Genomic DNA, 22026 nt, shown 5'->3' with positions numbered 1-22026 from the left:
TAAACAAGTATGTCAGGAAAACAAAATTCCGGATGGTCACGCTACAGTCCATTCTACCCTTCTTGGGTCAGGACAATTGGATGTGCTTGATAGATCTTCAGGACGCGTACTACCACATCAAAATGAACAGATGCTCCAGGAGATATCTCCGCTTCAGGCTGGGAGCCAGTCGCTACCAGTTCAGGGCCCTGCCCTTTGGTCTCACTACAGCCCCCCGTTTGTTCACCAAATGCATGGCAGTGGTCGCGGCTCACTTGAGACGTCAAGGATTCCAGGTGTTTCCATATTTGGACGACTGGCTCCTTACCGCCACCACCAGACATCAGCTTCTTCTATCCAGGGACTTCACCATCCAATCTTGCCAAGCTCTAGGCATTTCGATAAATTTCAAAAAATCTGCCTTGTCGCCTTGTCAATCTATTACCTTTATAGGCGCCACCTTAGACACACTCAATCTTTCAGCCAGACTCACAGAGCAGAGTGTTAGACATTCGGAACCAAGTTTCCCTTCTCTTACAATGCAACAAAGTCAAAGCCAGACTAGTTTTGAAGGTGTTAGGACTCATGGCAGCAACTATTCCCCTTCTTCCCTTAGCTCGCTTTCACATGAGGATCCTCCAATGGATGCTGTTTACTCAATGGTCCTTTCAACAGCTCCCGATGTCCCATACCATATTGATAACTCAATCATGCAAGAATCAGCTGTCTTGGTGGATCACATCACATCAACTTCTCCGAGGAAGACCCTTCACTCTTCCCCTCCCAGTCGCCACGTTGACAACAGATGCCTCCCTGATCGGGTGGGGGGGGGGCATTCAGGGGCAGGACAGTCCAAGGCACGTGGCAACCTTTCGAGTGCCACTTGCACATAAACGTCTTAGAGATGAGAGCAGTACTTTTAGCGTTGCAAACCCTTCACGACTCTCTTCCCACTGGGACTATTGCAATTCAAACAACCCTTTATGTCGAGAGGCACTCAGACTTTGGCAATGGGCGATCTCTTCTCAGCGTTTTCTGTTAGCAACGCACATTCCCGGGAAATCCAGCGTTATTGCAGACAAATTGAGCAGGGCAATTCTCATGCCCCACGAGTGGTCTCTAAAGAAATCAGTTCTAGAAGAAGTATTCCTAAAATGGGGCCAGCCTTGCTGCGATCTTTTTGCTACTCCCCAAAACCGCAAGTGTCGTGACTTCTTCACTCTCTTCCCGTTACCAGGCCATCCCACCAGAGACGCTCTAGTCCACGATTGGCCCCGGGGACTTCTATATGCCTTTCCCCCCTTTCCACTGATATCTCAACTAATTCAGAAAGCCATCGCCTTGAGAGTGACAATGATCCTCATTGCCCCTTACTGGCCTCTAAAGATATGGTTCCCCTTTCTTCATTGTTACCTTTTGGAGCAGCCTTGGCATCTGGACCCAGTACCAGATCTGATAACCCACCAGTCGGGTCAGCTGAACCAATCTCTGCCCTCTCTAAACCTCACAGCGTGGTTTCTCCGATTCCAACCTTAGCCAGGCTTCCCTCAATATCTCGCTCGGTCCGAGATATCTTGATAGCCTCTCATAAATCTTCTACCCGGAAGATTTATAGTAGCAAATTGAAACGCTTCTTTTGGGCAACGTCAAAAAACATAGATCCCTTTACAGCACCTATCCAGTTTATTCTAGATTTTTTAGCAGAACTCTTTCATTTAGGATCATCTGCATCTACCATTAGAGTTCAATTGGCTGCCATATCTAATTTTCATGTTGGTGTCTGTGAGTCTAGCATCATGGCTCACAAACTCTGTAAAGCCTTTTTAAGGGGCGTATTTCTTCTCAAACCTCCAATCAAAGATCCCCCGCCTCAATGGGATTTGAACTTAGTTCTGGCATCTTTAATTCTTTCCCCCTTCGAACCGGCGGCTTCATGTTTTCTGAAGTTGCTTTCTTGGAAGACACTTTTTCTGGTAGCTATAACTTCAGCGAGAAGGGTATCTGAACTTCATGCTCTGTGCGGTCGTCCTCCTTACTTAGTGTTTCACAAAGACAGGGTATCCCTCCGTACTAATCCATCCTTTTTGCCTAAAGTTTCCTCTCAAATAAACCTAAACCAAATTATTGATCTCCCCGTCTTTTTCCCTAACTATTCAAACAGGTCGGAACAAAAGCTACATTTTTTGGATGTTCATCGCCAACTTAGATATTACTTAGACAGGACTAAACAATTCAGGAAATCTAATCAATTGTTTCTGTCATATGCGGAAGGGAAATTGGGCCTTCCAGTTACTAAATATCCCTCTCTGGATGGCTCACCTCTACAGTTACCTTCATCTATGAGATCAGACATCAAAAACTACTCTCAAGACCTAGAGCTCATTCAACTAGGGCATTAGCTACATCCGTAGCTTTTCAGGATAGGCTGCCAATAGATTCCATTTGTGCAGCAGCCACCTGGGCTTCTCCTCATACATTCATTTCACATTACAAATTGGGCATGGTTTCCAGAAGCAGTGCCAATTTTGGTTCCACTGTTCTCATGAGTCTGTTCCGATAGGCCACCCGGGATAAGGTGCTAGGGACGTGGTCCCATCCAGCAAGAATGAAGGCGAGATTGACAACTTAACATTAAGAAGTTATGTACCTACCATAACGTTCCATGTTAGTTGTCTTCTTCTCGCCTTCTTTCTTGCGTCCCACCCTCCTTCCCCCAAGCCTGGACAGACCGACAGGAATTCAGCTTGTGTTCTTCCTCTGGAAGTTGTCATTCCCACATGTTCTTCCACCTCTTTTTATCCTTACTGAGGTCTGCGATACTTTTTACGCAGATTGTTTTGAGGTGGGTTTCCCTACTCCATTCTATGGAGACTAGGATTGCTTGGTATAGCTATCAAACAAGATCTGAGTAGTTACCGCCTAGCATTGTGGGATATAGGGGAGCCTCGAGCCGGTGGAATTAGCTCTCGAGCTTTAATATTGGCCGAGTCGGAGCCGAGGATCGGCTCCGAACCCATCCAGCAAGAAAGAAGGCGAGAAGAAGACAACTAACATGGAACGTTATGGTAGGTACATAACTTCTTCTTTTCTCTTATCCACTGCTAAGACAGTACCTCAGAGGGGCAAAAAACATAAGACCCCCCCAAGGAGAGCACCGATACCTACGTGGTACCTCAACTTTGTCTTAGAAAAGCTCACACTGCCTTCTTTTGAGCCAGCCAATACAGCTGATATAAAATTCCTATCATTGGAAAACTTCTCTGCTCCTAGCAATAACTTCAGCAAGAAGAGTCTGAGTTAGACATTAATGACAGTGGAACCTTTTATCATTTTTCATCCGGACAGGGTTTCTCTAAGGACAAACCCAACATTTATGCCAAAGGTAGTATCCAGTGTGGCTCTTAACCAAACCATTCATTTGCCAACATTTTATCCAAATCCCCAGAATAAAGGGGAGAGACTTCTGCACTCTTTGGACATACACAGGCAGTTACGCTTTTACTTGGACAAAAAAGCTTTCAGAAAAACTGAGCAACTGTTTGTAGCATATGCTGCAGGATTACAAGGAAAGGCTATCTCAAAGCAGACTATTTCAAAATGGATAGGACACTGTATTCGTTTCTGCTATGCACAACATTGCAAGTCAGTGCCTAAAAATATTAGGCCGCATTCTACCAGGGCAGCAGTCACTTCAGCAGTCTTTCTCAGAGGAGTACCAACCAAGGAAATTTTGGAGGCTGCAACTTTGGAGTTTAGTGCACACTTACCAAGCATGATCACTTACCTCTTTACTCTAAATCCAGAGCAGGCTTTGCCACTGCAGTTCTGCAGGGCCTCATAGCCACTCCTAATCCTGTTTAGACCCAGCCGCCCTACCTCAGCTTTGGGATTCAACCCAAGTGTAATGACCGCAACAATGAAACACGATGAACATAGCACAGATGTGTACCTACCATAAATGTAGATGTTCGAGTGTATTCACTGTTGCAGTCCAGGTTACCCACCCTCCACCCCCCTTTCTTTGCTGGGACTTATCTATACTTCTCTATCCTGTACAAACTTATGTGGTGTATTTGCTTGTAGATGAAGGTATTGTTTTTATTTTACTGTGTTTTTATACGTAATATGTATTGCCTACCTTCTTGGGGGCACCTGACATCTGGGGCAAGAAAAACTGAAGAAAATGGCATCTGCTGCATCTTAAATACCCCTGGCGCACTGATGTCAGGGAAGAGGCGACAGCAACCGACTCCGGACCAGGACTTGGAATTCAGGCCGACTGCGGGTAGCCTGCAAGCAGGATAACCCAAGTGTAATGACTGCAACAGTGAATACACTCGAACATCTACATTTATGGTAGATACACAGCTGTACTTTCTCCATCTCTGACTTTCAGTACAGAATATGTCTCCCATTCAGGATTTAAATTTCACATTTTCCTTTTGGACTGCTAAATTGTCTGACTTAAATGTTTTTGTTCTTCAGAAGTCTCTTCCTGAAGACCCTTAACCCTGCCTGGTATATTTACAAGCTGTATCCTTTTATTTGTCAAAACTTTATACTGTATTCCACTTTAGAGATGAATGTTTGTTTCCTTGCAGGGTTGGTTTCTGAGCTTTTTGATCCAGCATTGTTTTTTTTTTCCTCTTAGTCTTTTTGAAGAAAGTTGAGAGGGGGTATTGGAAGTAGGGACAGAGGTGGATGCTTACGTTCCTGATACGCTAGATATTAACTGTTACTGTCTGCATTTTTTCTGCCCTGTAATGTTAATGAGCACATTCACCTGTTTGTCTCACTTGCTGTATTGGTGGAGTGTTTGTTTTTATAAAGTAGACGTTTTGTAAATCTATTGCCCAGCTGCATAACATTTTTCCACCAGCTAGTAGTCAGTTTAGTGAACGCTGATAATTCCACTGGGGGGGGGGGGGGTGGTGGTGGTTGCCATCACTTGTTAGGAATGTGTTCATGACAGCTGGTGTCTGTCCACATGGTGTTGCATACTGTTTTTGGAAAAATATCATGTGATAGTGTTCAATCTCGCCGTTTGTTCTTACACATGGGTTCGGAGCCGATCCTCGGCTCCGTGCCGGCCTCTTGCAAGCTCTGCATAGAGAAGAAGCTCGAGACAATCTAATACCCACAATCCCCCTCTGCCTTTACCTCAGATCTAGTTTGCCGCTGCTGCATACGCATCGTTGGGAGCTAGCTCGAGAGTTCTCTAAGCTAAGATATAACTTTTTTGTTGTATTTTATTAAGAATTCTATTATAGTTGATATTTTCAATATTAACAAGTGTGTTTGTGTTGTGGTTCCGTAACTCTTTGGTACCGTTAATCTTTTTGTCGGTATTTTTGTATCGGGGCCTACACCCTTCACATATTCCACCATATTGAGACATTTACTACCGGATTTGACATTTACCTGATTGTGTCTTTTTTCTCGGATTTGACTGTGTTTGTTTCTAGAGTTGTATATTATCTACAATGTCTGAGAAGGCAAAGTCTGGTTTCAAGCGTTGTCAGTGTGGCCAAAAAATGTTGGTCACTGATAACCATAGTTCCTGCGTCTACTGCCTTGGCCCTCTCCACTTACAAGAGGATTGCTCCATCTGTCACTCTTTTAGTGGGAGGGTCATGACAGATAGGCGCAGGAAACTGATGGACAGAGGTCTTTTGAAACCAGCTTTCCAAGAGGCTTTGGATGCTTCTGACCAGGCATCGAAGTCCTCGAAGGAATCGAAGACGTCGGAGCCTAAGTCTTCGGCTCCGAGCTCTTCTTCAAAGGTTAGATCACCGGTTCCACAGACTTCGGGGCCGAGTGTTCAACTGGTGTCGGTTCCTGAGCCTCGAGTCTTGGAACCGGTGATGGAGCTCCCTCCTTCGGCCATATTGAGGTCGGCTCCGTCTTCGGTTCCTTCGACCCGTTCTTCCTCCAAACTTTCGGATGTCTATGTGGATCGCGTGGTGCAGAAGTTGTTGGAGCATTCGGCCCTCTCTAAACTTATTTCGGTTTCCACCCAGTTGGTGTCGAAACTTGAAGGCCTTCCTGTATCTCCATCCATTCCTCCTCCGAGACCGATTCAGTCCTTGGAGCCGGAAGAGGCTGATCTGCTGATTGTGGAGCCCTCGGGTCCAGAACCGTCCTTTTCTCGGTCTGTTCCCCTCACCTCGACTCCGTCGGACCCGGTACCGGAGTCTCGGAGCAGACGGTCTGTTCTTGGTTCCGGGGCAGAGAGTCGAACCGACGTGTCGGTTCCGACTCTCCCCCTCGGGGCCTCGGCACGAATCGATTCGGCTCTGTCCTCGGGGTCGATGCCTTCGGTGCCTGTGTCGGGGATTCTCCCCATTTCTTCGGAACCGGGGGACTCTTCGATGCGGGACCCGGGAGCGTTCGACCTGATGAGGAAGGTGTTGTCTACCCAGACAACCACATCAGTGGTAGCAGTTTCTCCTCTCCATAAAGGGCCTTTGTCTTCATCTGCACCCACGGCCACATCCAAGCGTCGGGCACCAGTGTCTCAGCCACCCCTGGAGGGTGCCCCCTCTTCCTCCGAGGCTTCTTCGGATGTTCCCCACGAGGAAGTCCCTAGGAAGAGACTGTGTAAGAGGAGACACTTGGATTCTCCACAGGAATCCTTGACATCTGATACTGACTTAGATGAGTCAGAGGGGTCCCCTAAGTCACCTTCAGAAGATGTCTCTTTCAGACATTTTGGAGATCCTGAAACAGAGAGGTGACTGGCAGTCCCTTCCCCCTTCTGAGGATGAGTCAGTTCTGCTGAAGGCATTTGGTGCTCGCCCTTCCTCCTCCTGGGTCACTCCGCCCTTCGACGAACTAATGGAACTTATTGCTCGAAGGGCGTGGGAGACTCCTGACACAGTGGAACCTGTTCCAAGAAAACCGAACAAGTACATCACAGCACCCCAGGATAAGTCCTACCTTACAAAAGGAGTTCCAGTAGACGCTATGGTGGTGGCTGCAGCCACGAAAAAGGAGATGTCGGAGTCTTCTTCGTCTGTCCATCCGCCTAATAAAGATTCTAGAACGATGGATAGATATGGGAAGCGCATTTTTAGTTCAGCGGCTTTTTCCATGCGGTCCCTGAACTATTTAACCCATTTTACACGTCTGCAGAGGGATCTAGTCAAAGAGTTGGGAGATACCCTCCAGGGTGCTACAGATGCAGCTGTCTCAGAGAAAGTGACAGCGCAACTTAATACCCTAACATCGATTGTTAACTCGTCCATGAGGCTGATTTCTTACGCAGCCGAAGGTTCGAGTAGGGCAGCAGCTTCAGCGATTGCTCTTCGTAGACAATCCTGGATGCGCCTATGCTCCTTTGCGGAAGCCTTCAAGTCTTCCTTTACAAACGCCCCAGGGAAGAGGCGACAGCAACCGACTCCGGACCAGGACTTGGAATTCAGGCCGACTGCGGGTAGCTTGCAAGCAGGATAACCCAAGTGTAATGACTGCAACAGTGAATACACTCGAACATCTACATTTATGGTAGATACACAGCTGTACTTTCTCCATCTCTGACTTTCAGTACAGAATATGTCTCCCATTCAGGATTTAAATTTCACATTTTCCTTTTGGACTGCTAAATTGTCTGACTTAAATGTTTTTGTTCTTCAGAAGTCTCTTCCTGAAGACCCTTAACCCTGCCTGGTATATTTACAAGCTGTATCCTTTTATTTGTCAAAACTTTATACTGTATTCCACTTTAGAGATGAATGTTTGTTTCCTTGCAGGGTTGGTTTCTGAGCTTTTTGATCCAGCATTGTTTTTTTTTCCTCTGTTAGTCTTTTTTGAAGAAAGTTGAGAGGGGGTATTGGAAGTAGGGACAGAGGTGGATGCTTACGTTCCTGATACGCTAGATATTAACTGTTACTGTCTGCATTTTTTCTGCCCTGTAATGTTAATGAGCACATTCACCTGTTTGTCTCACTTGCTGTATTGGTGGAGTGTTTGTTTTTATAAAGTAGACGTTTTGTAAATCTATTGCCCAGCTGCATAACATTTTTCCACCAGCTAGTAGTCAGTTTAGTGAACGCTGAGAATTCCACTGGGGGGGGGTGGTGGTTGCCATCACTTGTTAGGAATGTGTTCATGACAGCTGGTGTCTGTCCACATGGTGTTGCATACTGTTTTTGGAAAAATATCTTTTGGTGCCTTGAAACTTCAGTATGGTTTTCCTGTTTACTTTCTTTTTGTAATTCTTGCCATGTTTGTTGGGATGGGTGCTTCTTGAGATCTAGCAAAATGCATGCCTTAAATTAAGGGAGGCTGCACAGTATATGTATACTTAACATTTTGGTTAATCTTTGAGGCAAGTCTACAGATAGTTTTATCAGTCCAGTGTTCATGTAACATAGAGCTCTTCAGCTGTGGCTTATATTTTGGAAATACTTGTACAAGTATTGTATTTTTTATAGTGTGTTTTTATATTGTATTTGCTTGTAGCTGCTTGTACGTGATGTGATGGGATCACAAGGTGGTTCTCTTGGTGAGTGGGTACATATACTCCTTACTATTTGTGTACGAACAGCCCAGCCTATGGGCTAAGAGGAGAGCATATTTGCCAGTGGTTTGTGTAAAAAGTAATTTGGGGAGACAAAATGTATCCAAGTGATGTAATAACTGCAACAGTGAAACACTAAGAACATTTGGGTTATCTGTTTGCAGGTAGCCCTCAGTCGGCCTGATTAACAAAGTCTTGGGTCCTGTGTCGGTTGCTGTCCCTTCTTCCATGACATCAGGTCATCAGGGGTATAAAACATGCAGCCGACGCCATTACATCAGTCTTTCTTGCCATGCGGTGCCCTAAGTAGAAGCAGTTCGCAAGTGCCGGTCGGCCGACGTTTTCGTGTTTCATAACAGAAGTCTTCAACTAAAGCTAAGTACCCCATTGGGGAAACATTTTCTTTCTCCATACAGATGTCCGTAAAAGTTAATAATTTCATTACTTGTGGAAAGCAAATATGTCATAAAGATTTTAATTTGTACTGTATTCCTTGCCTAGGCCCTGACCACGACGTACCTTGCTGTCGGTTTTCTGCTTTATTTAATCAGCGCACTATCCGGCTGTATATTTTTGCCTCTAAATATTTCGGTTCTCTGTTTAATTATTGAGGAATGTTGGTTAGCCATCCGACCACCCGGATTCTGAAAAATGCAAAGATAGAGACAGGTTGCCGAGGTCCAAAACTGCAGACGACGCTTCTCCTAAGCCAATCGCCAGTTTGCAAGTTCTCAGTGAGGTGCTTTCGCAGCCACTGATACCCGCTACTTCTGATTCACAGGCCTCTACTGAGACCCATTTGGAGTCCAGTATGCCACGAGATGCTTCAACTATGGAACCCATGGATGTCTCTAACTTGGATGGGTCCGGAGCCGCTATTCAGGCCTACGGACCTGCATATTAAACTGACACCTCCTCCTTTACTTGGGTCTAAATCTCGATCTATGACTAAAAAGCTGATGCACAGGCCACTTGCTCAGGCCTCTATGCCTAAAAAACAAATAAGAATGTCTGAAGATCTAATAACTAATCAGGGGTAGCTGATCCTCACCCCCCCCCCCCCCGTTCTAAGAGGTCTAGGACAAGTTGATTATGAATCTTCTGATCAGGATTCTGTTTTTTTCTGATTCTTCTGATCTGGTTTTGCCCTTATCTACTTATGAAGATTCTGATGCAGAGAGGAATCAATTCCCTCTGCTTCCCCTCCTGAGGATTTTTCTTTTGGGGAAACCTTACATACTCTAAGGGAGCATTTCCACTGGGAAAGCCAGGATTTTTCTGATTCAAAAAAGAGGCTTAGGGATTTCCTTCTCCTACCTCAGCATAGGCCTTTAGCTTTTCCTCCTGTACTAGACATTGTTGATGCTTTTTCGGAATCTAGTTCAGCTCCTGATTCCCTGCCTCCTGCTCCCAGAAAACCTGACAGATACTACAGGGTCCCTGAGTCCCACAAGTTCCTTTTTAAAAATCCTATTGCAGATCCAGAGACCATTTCACAGGGGTTTAAAGACATTAAGGCTTCTACTGCTAAAAATTCTACCCCTTCTGATAGAGACTCCAGGGTGCTAGATAGATGGGGTAAGAAGGTTTACACTTCTGCAACCTTGGCCATTAGGGATTTAAACTGCCAGTTTCATATGTTAAAGTATCAGCAACATGTTATTGGACTGCTTAAACAGAAAATGATGATTCCTGACTGTGTGGAAAATAAAGAATTACAGGATTTAATGCATTGTGTTGAACAAGTTGGAAAACATACTTTGCAGTGTGGATGTTCATCATGTTACCCTGCTGCAGTCATCACACTTGGGTTATCCTGCAGTCAGGCGGTCCTGCAGTCGGCCTGAGTTCCAAAGTCTTGGTCCGGCGTTGGTTGCTGTCGCTTCTTCCCTAACGTCCGTGCTCCAGGGGTATACAAGAGGCATCCGACACCATTTTCTCCAGTCTTTCTTGCCGCGAGGTGCCCGAAGCAGAAGCTGTTCGCAAGTGCCGGTCGGCCGACACCTGAAATTTTCGAATTGAGTTTCAGTCCGAAGTCTTCAAAGCTAAGTACCCTGGTGGGGACCCTTTTCTTGCCTCAGTCTGATGTCAGAAAAAGTTAACAATTGCATTTCTTGTGGGAAGCAAATACCTCATAAGGGCTTCCATTCTTATTGTATTCCTTGCCTAGGCCCAGACCACGATGTCACAGGTTGTCTGTTTTGTGCTAGGTCTAATAAACGAACTATCAAATGTCGTTTTGACTTCGCTCGACATTACTGTGGTAGGAAATTTAATTATAACATGCCATCAGAGCAGCCGACCGGCATGCATAAAAAATGCAAGGATAAGGACAGGCAGCCTAGGAACAAGCCAGACTTCGAGGCCTCTGCTGGGCCTGTCGCCAGTTCTCTGGTTTTCAGTGAGGTGCCTTTGCAGCCCGTGACTGCTGCAGAATTGGAACACCAGACCTGCGGATTCTCAAGCAGAGTGTACTAGGCCGAAGCAGCCGTCCTTATTAGGCCCTTCTGACACCGGAGCAGGAGACGACACCGGTGCAGTGGAAACACCTTCAGTTGCAGAAGGTGTCTTCAGACAGACTACACTCGCCATTAAATCTTATGCTAAGCTTAAACCTCCTTTAAAACCAAAAAAGACTGTACATAAGTCTGCAGTTCAAGGCCCCATGCCTAAGAAACAGATGCTTAAGATGGCTGAAGATTTGATTACCCTAATCAGGGGTTCCAATCCCCCTCCAGATAAAAGACCAAGACAAGAGGAGGATTATGCTTCCTCTGACCAGGTTTCAATTTCCTCAGATTCTTCTGAGGAACAGGATTACACTATTCCCCCTTATGAAGACTCTGTTGCTGAAGACTCTATTCCCTCAGCATCTCCCCCTGAAGACTACTCCTTTGTGGAAACGTTGCATACCATGAGGGAACATTTCCACTGGGAAGGCCAGGACTACTTGATTCTAAGAAAAGGCTCCGAGAGTTCCTTTTACTACCCCAGCACAGACCACTTGCTATCCCTCCAGTTTTAGATATTGTGGATGATGTTTACTTGGAGTCTAGTCTAAATCCAGACACTCTACCTCCTGCTCCAGCCAAACCAGACAGATACTACAGAGTACCTGATTCACTCAAATTCCTTTATAAAAGCCCTGTGGCTGACCCAGAAACAATTTCCCAGGGTCCCAAGGGGGCTAAGGCTTCTATGGCTAAAAATCCTGTGCCCTCTGAAAGGGATTCCAGAACCCTAGATAGATGGGAAAGAAAATATACACCTCAGCAACTCTGGCTGTCAGAGCATTGCATTGTCACTTTCACATGCTGAAATATCAGCAGTTCCTAATGTCTCAATTAAAACAAAAAATGAGCACACATACTGAACAGTCTGAATTCAAGGAAATGCAGGATCTGTTGCATGCAGCTGAACAGGTGGGCAAACATACTTTACAATGTGGATTTGATTCATTGGAAGCTTCCTGTAGAGCAGCTGTTACTGGGTCTGTCATACGTAGACATGCGTGGTTAAAAGAACAAACCCTACCTGATCATGTTAAAGCAAAATTATTTAATGCACCTTTACAGCAGGATGCATTATTTGGTGTCAAAGCAGAAGAGGTTTTAAAGAAAATGGAGGATAAGACAAAGTCTATGCAGATGGGCAAGGCTTTTTTACAGGTACAACCTCCTCATTTCAGCAGAAATTGGCTAACAAAAAAACTGGTCCTTTCCAGCTTCTGACAGATCACAGAGGGGTAAATACAGACGCCCAAGGGGCAGAGGTCAGTCACAAGGCCCTTACAAACCTCGCCAATGGGATACTGCTACCCAAAAAGGAGGAGAAGACAGGCAGGCCCCAAGCTAGCAGAAGACAAACACAATGACTCAATCCTCAAGCTACCAAGCAAATCTCTCCTGGCAACTCCCTTGGGAAGAAAATTAGCATTTTTTGCAGACAACTGGCACATCATCACAAAAGACAAATGGGTCCTAAACATTGTCTCACAGGGATACAAATTCCACTTTCATACCTTGCCAAGGATAAAAGGAATGCCAAACCTGCCACCAAATCAATGGGCAGAGACACAAAAACAAATTACAGCTCTCATGGACATGAGAGCCATTCAACAGGTACATACACAGGAGCAAGGACAAGGATTTTACTCAAGACTCTTTCTAGTCCCAAGAAAAGACAAAGCATGGAGACCCTTTCTGGATCTTTCAATTCTGAACACCTATCTGCAAGTACCAAAATTCAAGATGCTAACACTACACCAGCTTCTTCCCATGCTGGGCAAGAATGCTTGGCTAGTAACGTTGGACCTCAGGGAGGCATACCTGCATGTCCCTATCAGATAAAATTGCAGAAGATACCGCCGCTTCATTGCAGGTTCAATGCATTATCAATTCTCTGCACTGCCGTTTGGCTTATTTACCGCGCCCAGGGTCTTCACAAAATGCCTGGCACCAGTAATTGCATATTACAGAGAGAGGAATTCAAATATACCCATACCTGGACCACTGCCTTATTCAAGCAGAAATCAAGGACATTCTTTTAAAGCATCTGGTATTTGTCAAACACCTTCTAAGTTGCCTAGGGTACACAGTAAACAAAAAGAAATCAAAACTAGTGCCCTCACAAAACATATTCCTGAGTGCCAGCTTGAATACAACGGCCCAGATGACTTATCTCACGCCAGACCAGCAACATCAGCTGACTCAATATTTCAAAATAATGGCAACAAAGTCCCAACTTCCTGCAAGAAAAATTCTGCAGGCCTTGGGATTCATGGCATCTTGCATACTACTAGTACCATTTGCAAAACTGCATATGAGGAAATTACAATGGTACCTGAAAAGCGTATGGACTCAGCTCAGCCACAGCTTGGAAACAATGATACCACTCATTCCCTGCCTTCAGCAGGAGTGTCTATGGTGGGCACAGGCATGTCACCTCAACAAGGGTCGGCCTTTCACCTTACCCCCACAGCCAGGCAAACTATGACAACAGATGCATCGGACTATGCCTGGGGAGCACACATGGCAGGACAGTGCATTCAGGGCAAATGGACTACAGATTAAAGGCATCTGCATATCAATCAAAAAGAAATGCTAGCAGTGCAGAATGCCCTAACAGCTTTCAAGGACCTCTTTCACCCAGGACAACTAATAATAAAGATGGACAATACCACAGTAATGTGGTACATAAGCAAGGGGGCACACATTCCTACCCTCTATGCAGGCAAGCAATGACCTTGTGGAACACAGCACTGTCTTACCAGGTTCAATTACAAGCACAATTCCTGGCAGGAAAGAAAAACACATTGGCAGGCCTAAGCAAAAACCTCATGGATCCACATGAGTGGAAACTAGATCCACAAGTATTTACAATGATAGCTCAAAAATGGGGACGCCCAGACATAGATCTGTTTGCCAGCCCACAAAACTACCAACTTCAAAAATTTTGCACAAGGACATTCCATCCACAAGCTTGGAAAGTGGACGCCCTCTCATTCAGTTGGAAAACATTAACAGTGTATGCCTTTCCTCCACTGCATCTTCTAGCAAAGGTACTGCTGAAAGTCAGATTAAGGAGGCCATAATTGATGCTCATTGCACCAGACTGGCCACGCCAGCATTGGTATCCAATTCTAAGGAATATGGCCCACCGCCCACCATGGATTTTACCACAAATTCCTCACCTGCTCACCCAGCGAGACAATCAGATTCTACACAGCCAGCTCAAGAATTTAAACCTGGCTGCATGGCAAATTACATAAACAACCAGCCAACATCTCTATCCAAAGCTGTTATGGATGTCATTCTGGAGGCCAGGCGGCCCAGCACCAGGAAAACCTATTCAGACAAATGGAAAAGATTTTGCGCCTGGAACCAGGCTAAAGGCCAAAATCCCCTTGATCCAAACATTCCTCAGATTCTACTATTTTATTTTATTTTACATTTGTTGACCGGGCTAATCTGGCTGGATACATGTCCATTTTCAGCAGAGGCCTGAGGAGAAAAGCTTCACTATAAACTAAGTACATTACAATTAGATAAAAATCTACTATTCTAAGATATAGTTACAATCAGAGAAATAGAGAAACAGAGGATTGAAAGGATAAATTCAAAGAAAATCAAGTTTACAATATGCAGATAATTAAATATCACACAATTGTGCAAAATGTACATACTTAAAAACTCAACAGTAAAAGGAACAGAACTAATGTAGTGCAGAGATGAAAGAGTGGAGGAGACACAGTAAGAGAAACAGGTTAGTCAGGTGTACTACAGGAACAAAGCCAATGATTTTGGAAGTATCGTTTAATTTTCTGTTTGAAAAGTGGCAAGGATGTAGTCAGTTATGTCACATGGTAAGAGATTCCAACTTCTACCTATTGTGTTACTGAAAAGGGAATCACCTGCTGTGTTTGCCTTTATAGATTTTGTCATGAGTTTACTAGATGAGCGAAGTGAGTTAAGATTGTTGTAAGGGATTAGAAGTTGTGAGAGTATAGGGGTATTGTCAGGTTGGTGTAATATATTGTGGGCAATAGTGAGTTGAGGAATTATAATGTGGTTTTGAACTTTAAGCCAGCCTGGTTGTTTTAGGTTTATACAATGATGGGTCCTAAAGGGGCTACTAGTGGCGAAGCGAGCTATATTGTTATAGCAAGTAGCAAGTTTAAGATTGGTTTTCTTTAGGTTTGTATAAATTGGGGAAGCGTATAGGAGGGTAGATTAGAAGGTGAGATTGTGCAATCTTGGTTCTAGTTGTTGGGGTTAGGAAAGGTTTGATACGATATAGGGAACCTATTTTTCTGTTAACTAATCTGATGTTGTTGTTAATGTGCTGGTCGAAGGAGAGATTATTGTCAATGGTTATTCCTAAAAGTTTTGTAGTTGGATCAGGAGAGATGATAGTACCATTATTAGAGGAAATGGAGAAATTTAAGGGGGGAGACAGAGTGGTGGGGGTGAAGAGGAGTAGTTTTGTTTTTTTGGCATTTAATAGGAGAAATCGTCTAGGAAACCAAGTTTCTACAGTATTAAAGGTAGTTTGGGTCAGTGAGATCAGCTCAGTAGAGGAAGGTGCTGAGCAGATAAGGGTAGAATCATCTGCGTATTGTATGCAGGTTGCTTGTGGGATTGAAGTCTGAAGATCATTGATAAAAAGGGAGAACAGGAGTGGACCAAGAATGGAGCCCTGGGGAACTCCGATGGAAATGGGTAAGAGTGAGGAGATATGGTTATCCCATATTACGGCTTGCTGTCTGTTAAGATAAGATCTAAACCAATTTATGGCGAGTTATACTATATTTAACTGAGATGTTGCACAAAAAGGGCTTTCCTTTTCATCTATTAAGATCCATGCCTCGGCAATTTCAGCTCATTACAACACGGATCCTCCTTTATTCTCACATTCAGTCCTAAGACAGTACCTCAGAGGTGCTAAGAACATAAGACCGCCCAGGAGAGCACCTTACACCTACTTGGGATCTCAACTTTGTTCTGGAAAAGCTTACACTGCCACCCTTTGAACCAGCTTTTTCAGCTGATTTAAAATTTCTTTCATGGAAAACTGCCCTGCTACTAGCAATAACCTCAGCTAGACGAGTCTCAGAGCTACAGGCACTAATGGCAGTGGAGCCTTTCCTAATTTTTCATCAAGACAGTCTCTCAATGAACTAACCCTTCCTTTATGCCAAAGGTGGTATCCAGTGTGGCCCTAAACCAAGCAATTCATTTGCCCACCTTCTTCCCAAATCCCCAGAACAAAGGAGAAAGACTCCTGCACTCTTTGGACATTCACAGGCAATTACATTACTACTTGGATAAAACTAAGGCCTTCAGAAAATCTGACCAGCTCTTTGTAGCCTATGCTGCAGGATCACAAGGAAAAGCTATCTCAAAACGGACCATTTCTAAATGGATAGGGCATTGCATACGTTTCTGCTACACGCATCATGGGAAACCGGTACCTGCTAACATTAAGTCCCACTCCACCAGGGCTACAGCTACATCAGCAGCCTTTTTCAGGGGAGTGCCAACCAAGGATATTCTGGAAGCTGCAACTTGGAGTTCAGTGCACACCTTCACCAAACACTATCACTTACCTCTATATTCTAAGACTAGAGCTGGTTTTGCCACTGCAGTTCTGCAGGGCCTACTAGCTTCTTCTAACCCTGTTTAACTCCACCACCAATCCTTAGCTTTGGAATTCAACCCAAGTGTGATGACTGCAGTAGGGTAACACGATGAACATAGTGCAGTTTTGTACCTAGCATAAATGTAGATGTTCGAGTGTTCACCCTGCTGCAGTCCAGGCTACCCTCCCTCCATCCCCTCTGAACTAGCTGAACTTATCTATACCACTCTATCCTATACAACCTCTGTGGTGTATTTGCTTGTGCCTGAAAGTATTGTTTGATTTTTATATAGAGATTTATATATATATATATATGTATGGCACCTGACATCTGGGGCAAGAAAAACTGAAGAAAATGGCGTTGGATGCCTCTTGTATACCCCTGGCGCACTGACGTCAGGGAAGAAGCGACAGCAACCGACGCTGGACCAAGACGCTGGACCAAGGCTTTGGAACTCAGGCCGACTGCGGGACCGCCTGACGGCAGGATAACCCAAGTGTGATGACTGCAGCAGGGTGAACACTCTAACATCTACATTTATGGTAGGTACAAAACTGTACTTTTTGATTCATTAGAGGCCTCTTGCAGGGCTGCTGTTACTGTGTCTGTGCTCAGAAGGCATGCTCGGATCAAGGAGCAATCTTTGCCTGATCATGTAAAAGGTAAATTGTTGGATGCTCCTTTAAATCAGTACCGCCTGTTTGGCAACAAGACTGTGGAGGTTTTTAAAAAATGGAAGATAAAGCTAAATCTATGCAAACTGTTTAAGATTTTTTACAAGTTCAGCCTCCTAGATTTAGTAGGCACTGGCCCTCTAAGAATTGGTCCTTTCCAGCCCCTTCCAGGTCTTCTCAAGCCAAACCCAGACACAGCAAAAACCCCAGGTTTCAGTCCCAGGGGGGACACAGAACTAAGCAGTGGGGGGCCTCCACTTCCAAATCTAGGAATGATAAGACTCCCCCCATGGTAAACTGTCTCTATGACTTCCTTTTAAAATTTCCAAGGACTTATCAACTGACTGCCCCTTTGGGGGGAAAGATTGCTCTTCATGCAAAGAATTGGGAACTCATTACCCAGGGCAAATGGGTTTTAAATATAGTGTCCCAGGGATACAGATTTCACTTCCACACATTGCCAACACCAAGCGGGTGACCGGACCTACCCCCAAATCAGTGGGCAGAGGCCCAAAAACATGTACTTTCTCTCAAGCGTGGGGGCTGTTCAACTGGTACCAGAAGAGGAAAAGGGACATGGTTTCTACTCTACTTTTCCTGGTACCCAGAAAAGACAATTCATGGTGTCCTATCCTGGACCTGTCTATTCTAAACACCTGTTTGGAGATTCCAAAATTCAAGATGCTGACTCTTCACCTATTACTTCCTGTGTGTGGCAAAGATGCCTGGTTGGCAACACTAGATTTAAAAGAAGCATACCTGCACATCCCAATTAGGGAATCTTGCAGAAGATACATATGCTTCAAAGCAGGCTACATGCACTATCAGTTCTCTGCACTGCCCTTTGGCTTATCTACTGCGCCCAGGGTATTCACAAAGTGCCTAGCTCCAATTATTGCATTTTGCAGGCAAAGAAATATTCAGATATACCCATAACTGGACGATTGTCTAATTCAGGCAGAAAGCCAGGACATACTTTTGAAACATCTGGCTTTTGTACAAAGGCTTCAAACTTGTCTGGGGTACACCATAAACGAAAAGAAATCACACCTGGTACCCTGTCAACAAATTATATTCCTGGGAGCAAGCTTGAATACAACTTCCCAGATGGCTTGCCTCACGCCAGAGAAACAAATTCATTTGACAAACTACTTCAAACAAGTGGCCACAAAAACCCTGCTATCTGCAAGACAAATACTGCAAGCCCTGGGGTTCATGGCCTCCTGCATTCTTCTAATTCCATATGAAAGACTGCATATGAGGAAACTACAGTGGTTTCTTAAAAGCCTATGTCACCACAATAAACAGAACATGCTGGAGGGATAGATTCCTGTCCCAGAGACTTCCCATACTCTGGAACAGACTACCTACCTATCTATGTCAGAGCTCCTCATTAGCACTCTTCAAGAAAAATCTTGATGATTGGATGAGTAATAGGAAATTCACCCCGGGGATCACTTCTGTGGTTCTGTTTGACAGGGGCACAGGAAAATAATTTTCTTGGGTGGCGAAAGCCAGGGTACATTTTTGGCTAGGCTTGTATAGGCCCTAGGGCCAATAGCCTAGTACCTACCTATGAACCTGTGGAGTCAACATTCTCAAGACCTGGAAACGATGATTCCTATCATACCTTGTTTACGCCTACATGGGCAGAGGCCTGCCACCAAAACAAGAGTCTACCTTTCACACCACCCCTGCCGCCCAAACCCTAACAGTCTGCTCAGACTATGCATGGGGGGCTCAGCTGGCAGGAAAGGGCATTCAGGGCAAATCGATCCTAAGTCAAATGCACCTGCATATCAATCAAAAAGAAATGTTAGCTGTACAGAATGCTCGGACAGCCTTCAAGGACCACATTCTTCCAGGACAACTAATGGTAAAGACTGACAACACCACTGTTATGTGGTACATAAACAAGCAGGTGGGTACACATTCTTACCCCCTCTGCAGACTAGACATGGCATTGTGTAACACAGCCTTGAGCTACCAAGTGCACCTACAAGCTCAATTCCTGCCAGGAAAATTAAATACACTGGCAGACGGGACTAATCAGAAACCTCATGGACCCACACGAGTGGAAACTGGAACCAAGGATATTCAACATGTTGACAAGCAAATGGGCGAGCCCAGATATAGACCTGTTTGCCTCTCCTCAGAACTATCAATTGGACAAATTTTTCAGGAGGACTCCCCACAAACAAGCCTGGAAAGTGGATGCTGTGTCCTTCTGGAAAAACCTGTCAGTCTATGCCTTCCCCACTCTGCCTCTGCTCTCTAAAGTACTACAAAAAATCAAACTGGACAAACCAAGGATTATTTTGATTGCTCCAGACTGGCCACGCCAACACTGGTACCCCCTCCTGTGCATTGTGTCACGATTATCTCCATGGCACCTGCCTCACTCCTTCCCTGCTGTCTCAGCAGGAGAACCAGATTCTGCACTCTCAGCTTCAAACACTGAACCTTGCTGCCTGGCTAATTACTTAATCTCTCCTTTACCATCCCTCAGCAAACCTGTGATGGATATCATTTGAGGCAAGGGTGGCCTAGTACTAGAAAATCTTATGCTGAAAAATGGAAAAGATTTTGTGCCTGGAACCAATATCAAGGGATGAGCACAGCAGCGTCCCATTTACCTCAGATTTTACAATACTTGTGAGATGCTTCACCAAGGCCTGTCTTTTTCCTCCATTAAACTCCACGCCTCAGCCATTTCAGCTCATAACACAGAACTACCCCTCTTCTCTCATCCATTGCTCAAGCAGTTCCTTAGAGGGGCCAAAAATTTGAGACCACCCAGGAGAGCTCCAACCCCAGCCTGGACCTTAACTTTGTCTTGGAGAAACTGTCTACCTCCTTTCGAGCCAGCTGCTACTGCAGACTTATTTTTTCTTGGAAAACCGCTTTCCTTTTAGCAATCACTTCAGCTAGAAGAGTATCTGAATTACAGGCCGTTATGGCAGTGGAGCCTTTCATCATCTTTCATGCGGACAGGGTGTCCCTCAGAACCAATCCATCCTTCATGCCCAAGGTGGTGTCCAGTGTTGCTCTTAATCAGTCCATTCATTTGCCAACCTTCTTTCACAATCCACAGATTAAAGGGGAACGGATACTGCATTCATTAGATGTGCACAGACAGCTTAGATTCTACTTGGACAGGACTAAACCTCAAAGGAAATCTTAACAGCTGCTGGTGGCAGTTGCTACAGGGGTAGAGGGGAAGGCGTATTTCAAAGCAAACCATTTCTAAATGGATAAGCCGTTGCATTCATTCCTGCTATAAGCACCATGGAAAACCTATCCCCCAGGGGATCAGACCTCACTCCACCAGGGCTGCATCTACTCTACAGCGTTTCTCAGAGGCGTCCCTACCAGGGACATCCTAGAAGCTGCTACCCGGAGTTCTGTACATAATTTCACCAAGCATTATCATTTGCCAATTTTCTCTAAATCCAGAACTGGCTTTGTCACTGCATTCTTGCAGGGCCTTATAGCTGGCCCTAATGATATCTAAATTCCTCCTCCCAACCATAGCTTTGGGAATCTACCCAAATGTAATGACTGCAACAGTGAAACATGAAGAACATAGTACAGTTGTATACACGTACTATAAATGTAGATGTTCGAGTGTATTCACAGTTGCAGTCCTGGTTACCCTCACTCAAGCCCCCTAACTTCTTTTGGCTATACCTCTACTTTCCTTTACTATGCTTAAAAGCCTTTTTGGTGTATTTGCTTTTTTTTTTTGTTGGAGGTATATCTGTGTGCTTTTATATTTAATTGCTTCCCATTAGGGGGGCACCTGACATCTGGGGCAAGAAAAACTGATGTAATGATGTCGGCTGCATCTTTTATATACCCCTGATGACCTGACATCATGGAAGAAGGGACAGCAACTGACGCATGACCCAAGACTTTGTTAATCAGGGCAACTGAGGGCTACCTACAAGCAGATAACCCAAATGTAATGACTGCAACAGTGAATACACTCTACCATCTACATTTATGGTAAGTTTACACAACTGTACTGTGTGCATCAACTTTTGTATAACCACTTCAGTATAATGTTTCATCATGGAGTTTAAAGATCGACCTGCTCTTTAAATGATGCACTATTTGAATGGCCTCTGGAACAATTTCTTGAGGTAGATAGCAACATTTTTGTAGTATTAATGTGAATTCTGGTAAACAGTCATGTTAATTAACATTACATAGATACAATAAGCTGATGTAAAATTCTTTGGTCACAGAAGTTTTCACTCTATTTCTGTGTTGCAGGATAGTCTCCGTCCACTCATTCCAACTGCAGACTTTATCCATCAGAGGCTTAAGTTGTGTGATGTGTGTGGAGGTTACCTCACTATGACAGACCGAATGCTCCACTTGCATTTCACTGGGAAGCTGCACCAGAAAGTTTTGGAAATCCGAATGAAACATGCTGATCTTCTGGTGAGTACCTTACTTTTTATAATAGTTTTTTTGCTACTGGAGAACTGACTTGCTTAAAATATTTTTATTAACTTTAAGGGAGCCATTTGCAAACAAGCACAAAGCTCAAATGAGCAGAAAACATTTTCCTTTGTTTTGTTATATTGCACCCTAAGTTAAGTGAGGTAGTGTGTGTCTGTTTAAGCCATTTTTTTATCCACTACAGGTAGGCAGTACCATTCCAGTTACTTGCACTGCATTTCCTTCAAGCTTCTTAAGAAGTG

The 22026-nt window shown here is 44.5% G+C and overlaps 1 protein-coding gene across 5 annotated transcripts in view; it reads left to right on the top strand.

Moving 5' to 3' along the window:
* LOC122809699 (zinc finger CCCH domain-containing protein 13-like) overlaps positions 1–22026 on the top strand; it is a 1891555-nt gene that overhangs the window by 102064 nt on the left and 1767465 nt on the right. For all 5 annotated transcript variants that reach the window (XM_044081418.1, XM_044081393.1, XM_044081403.1 and 2 more), the window contains exon 2: positions 21593–21763. In XM_044081418.1, the coding sequence (XP_043937353.1) occupies positions 21593–21763 (171 nt within the window). The remainder of the gene's footprint in view (positions 1–21592; positions 21764–22026) is intronic.

This window comes from Protopterus annectens, chromosome 1.part1, assembly GCF_019279795.1.
Source record: "Protopterus annectens isolate FY-2018-M chromosome 1.part1, PAN1.0, whole genome shotgun sequence".
NCBI classification, from domain to species: domain Eukaryota; kingdom Metazoa; phylum Chordata; order Ceratodontiformes; family Protopteridae; genus Protopterus; species Protopterus annectens.
This window is presented reverse-complemented; position numbering and strand designations above follow the sequence as displayed.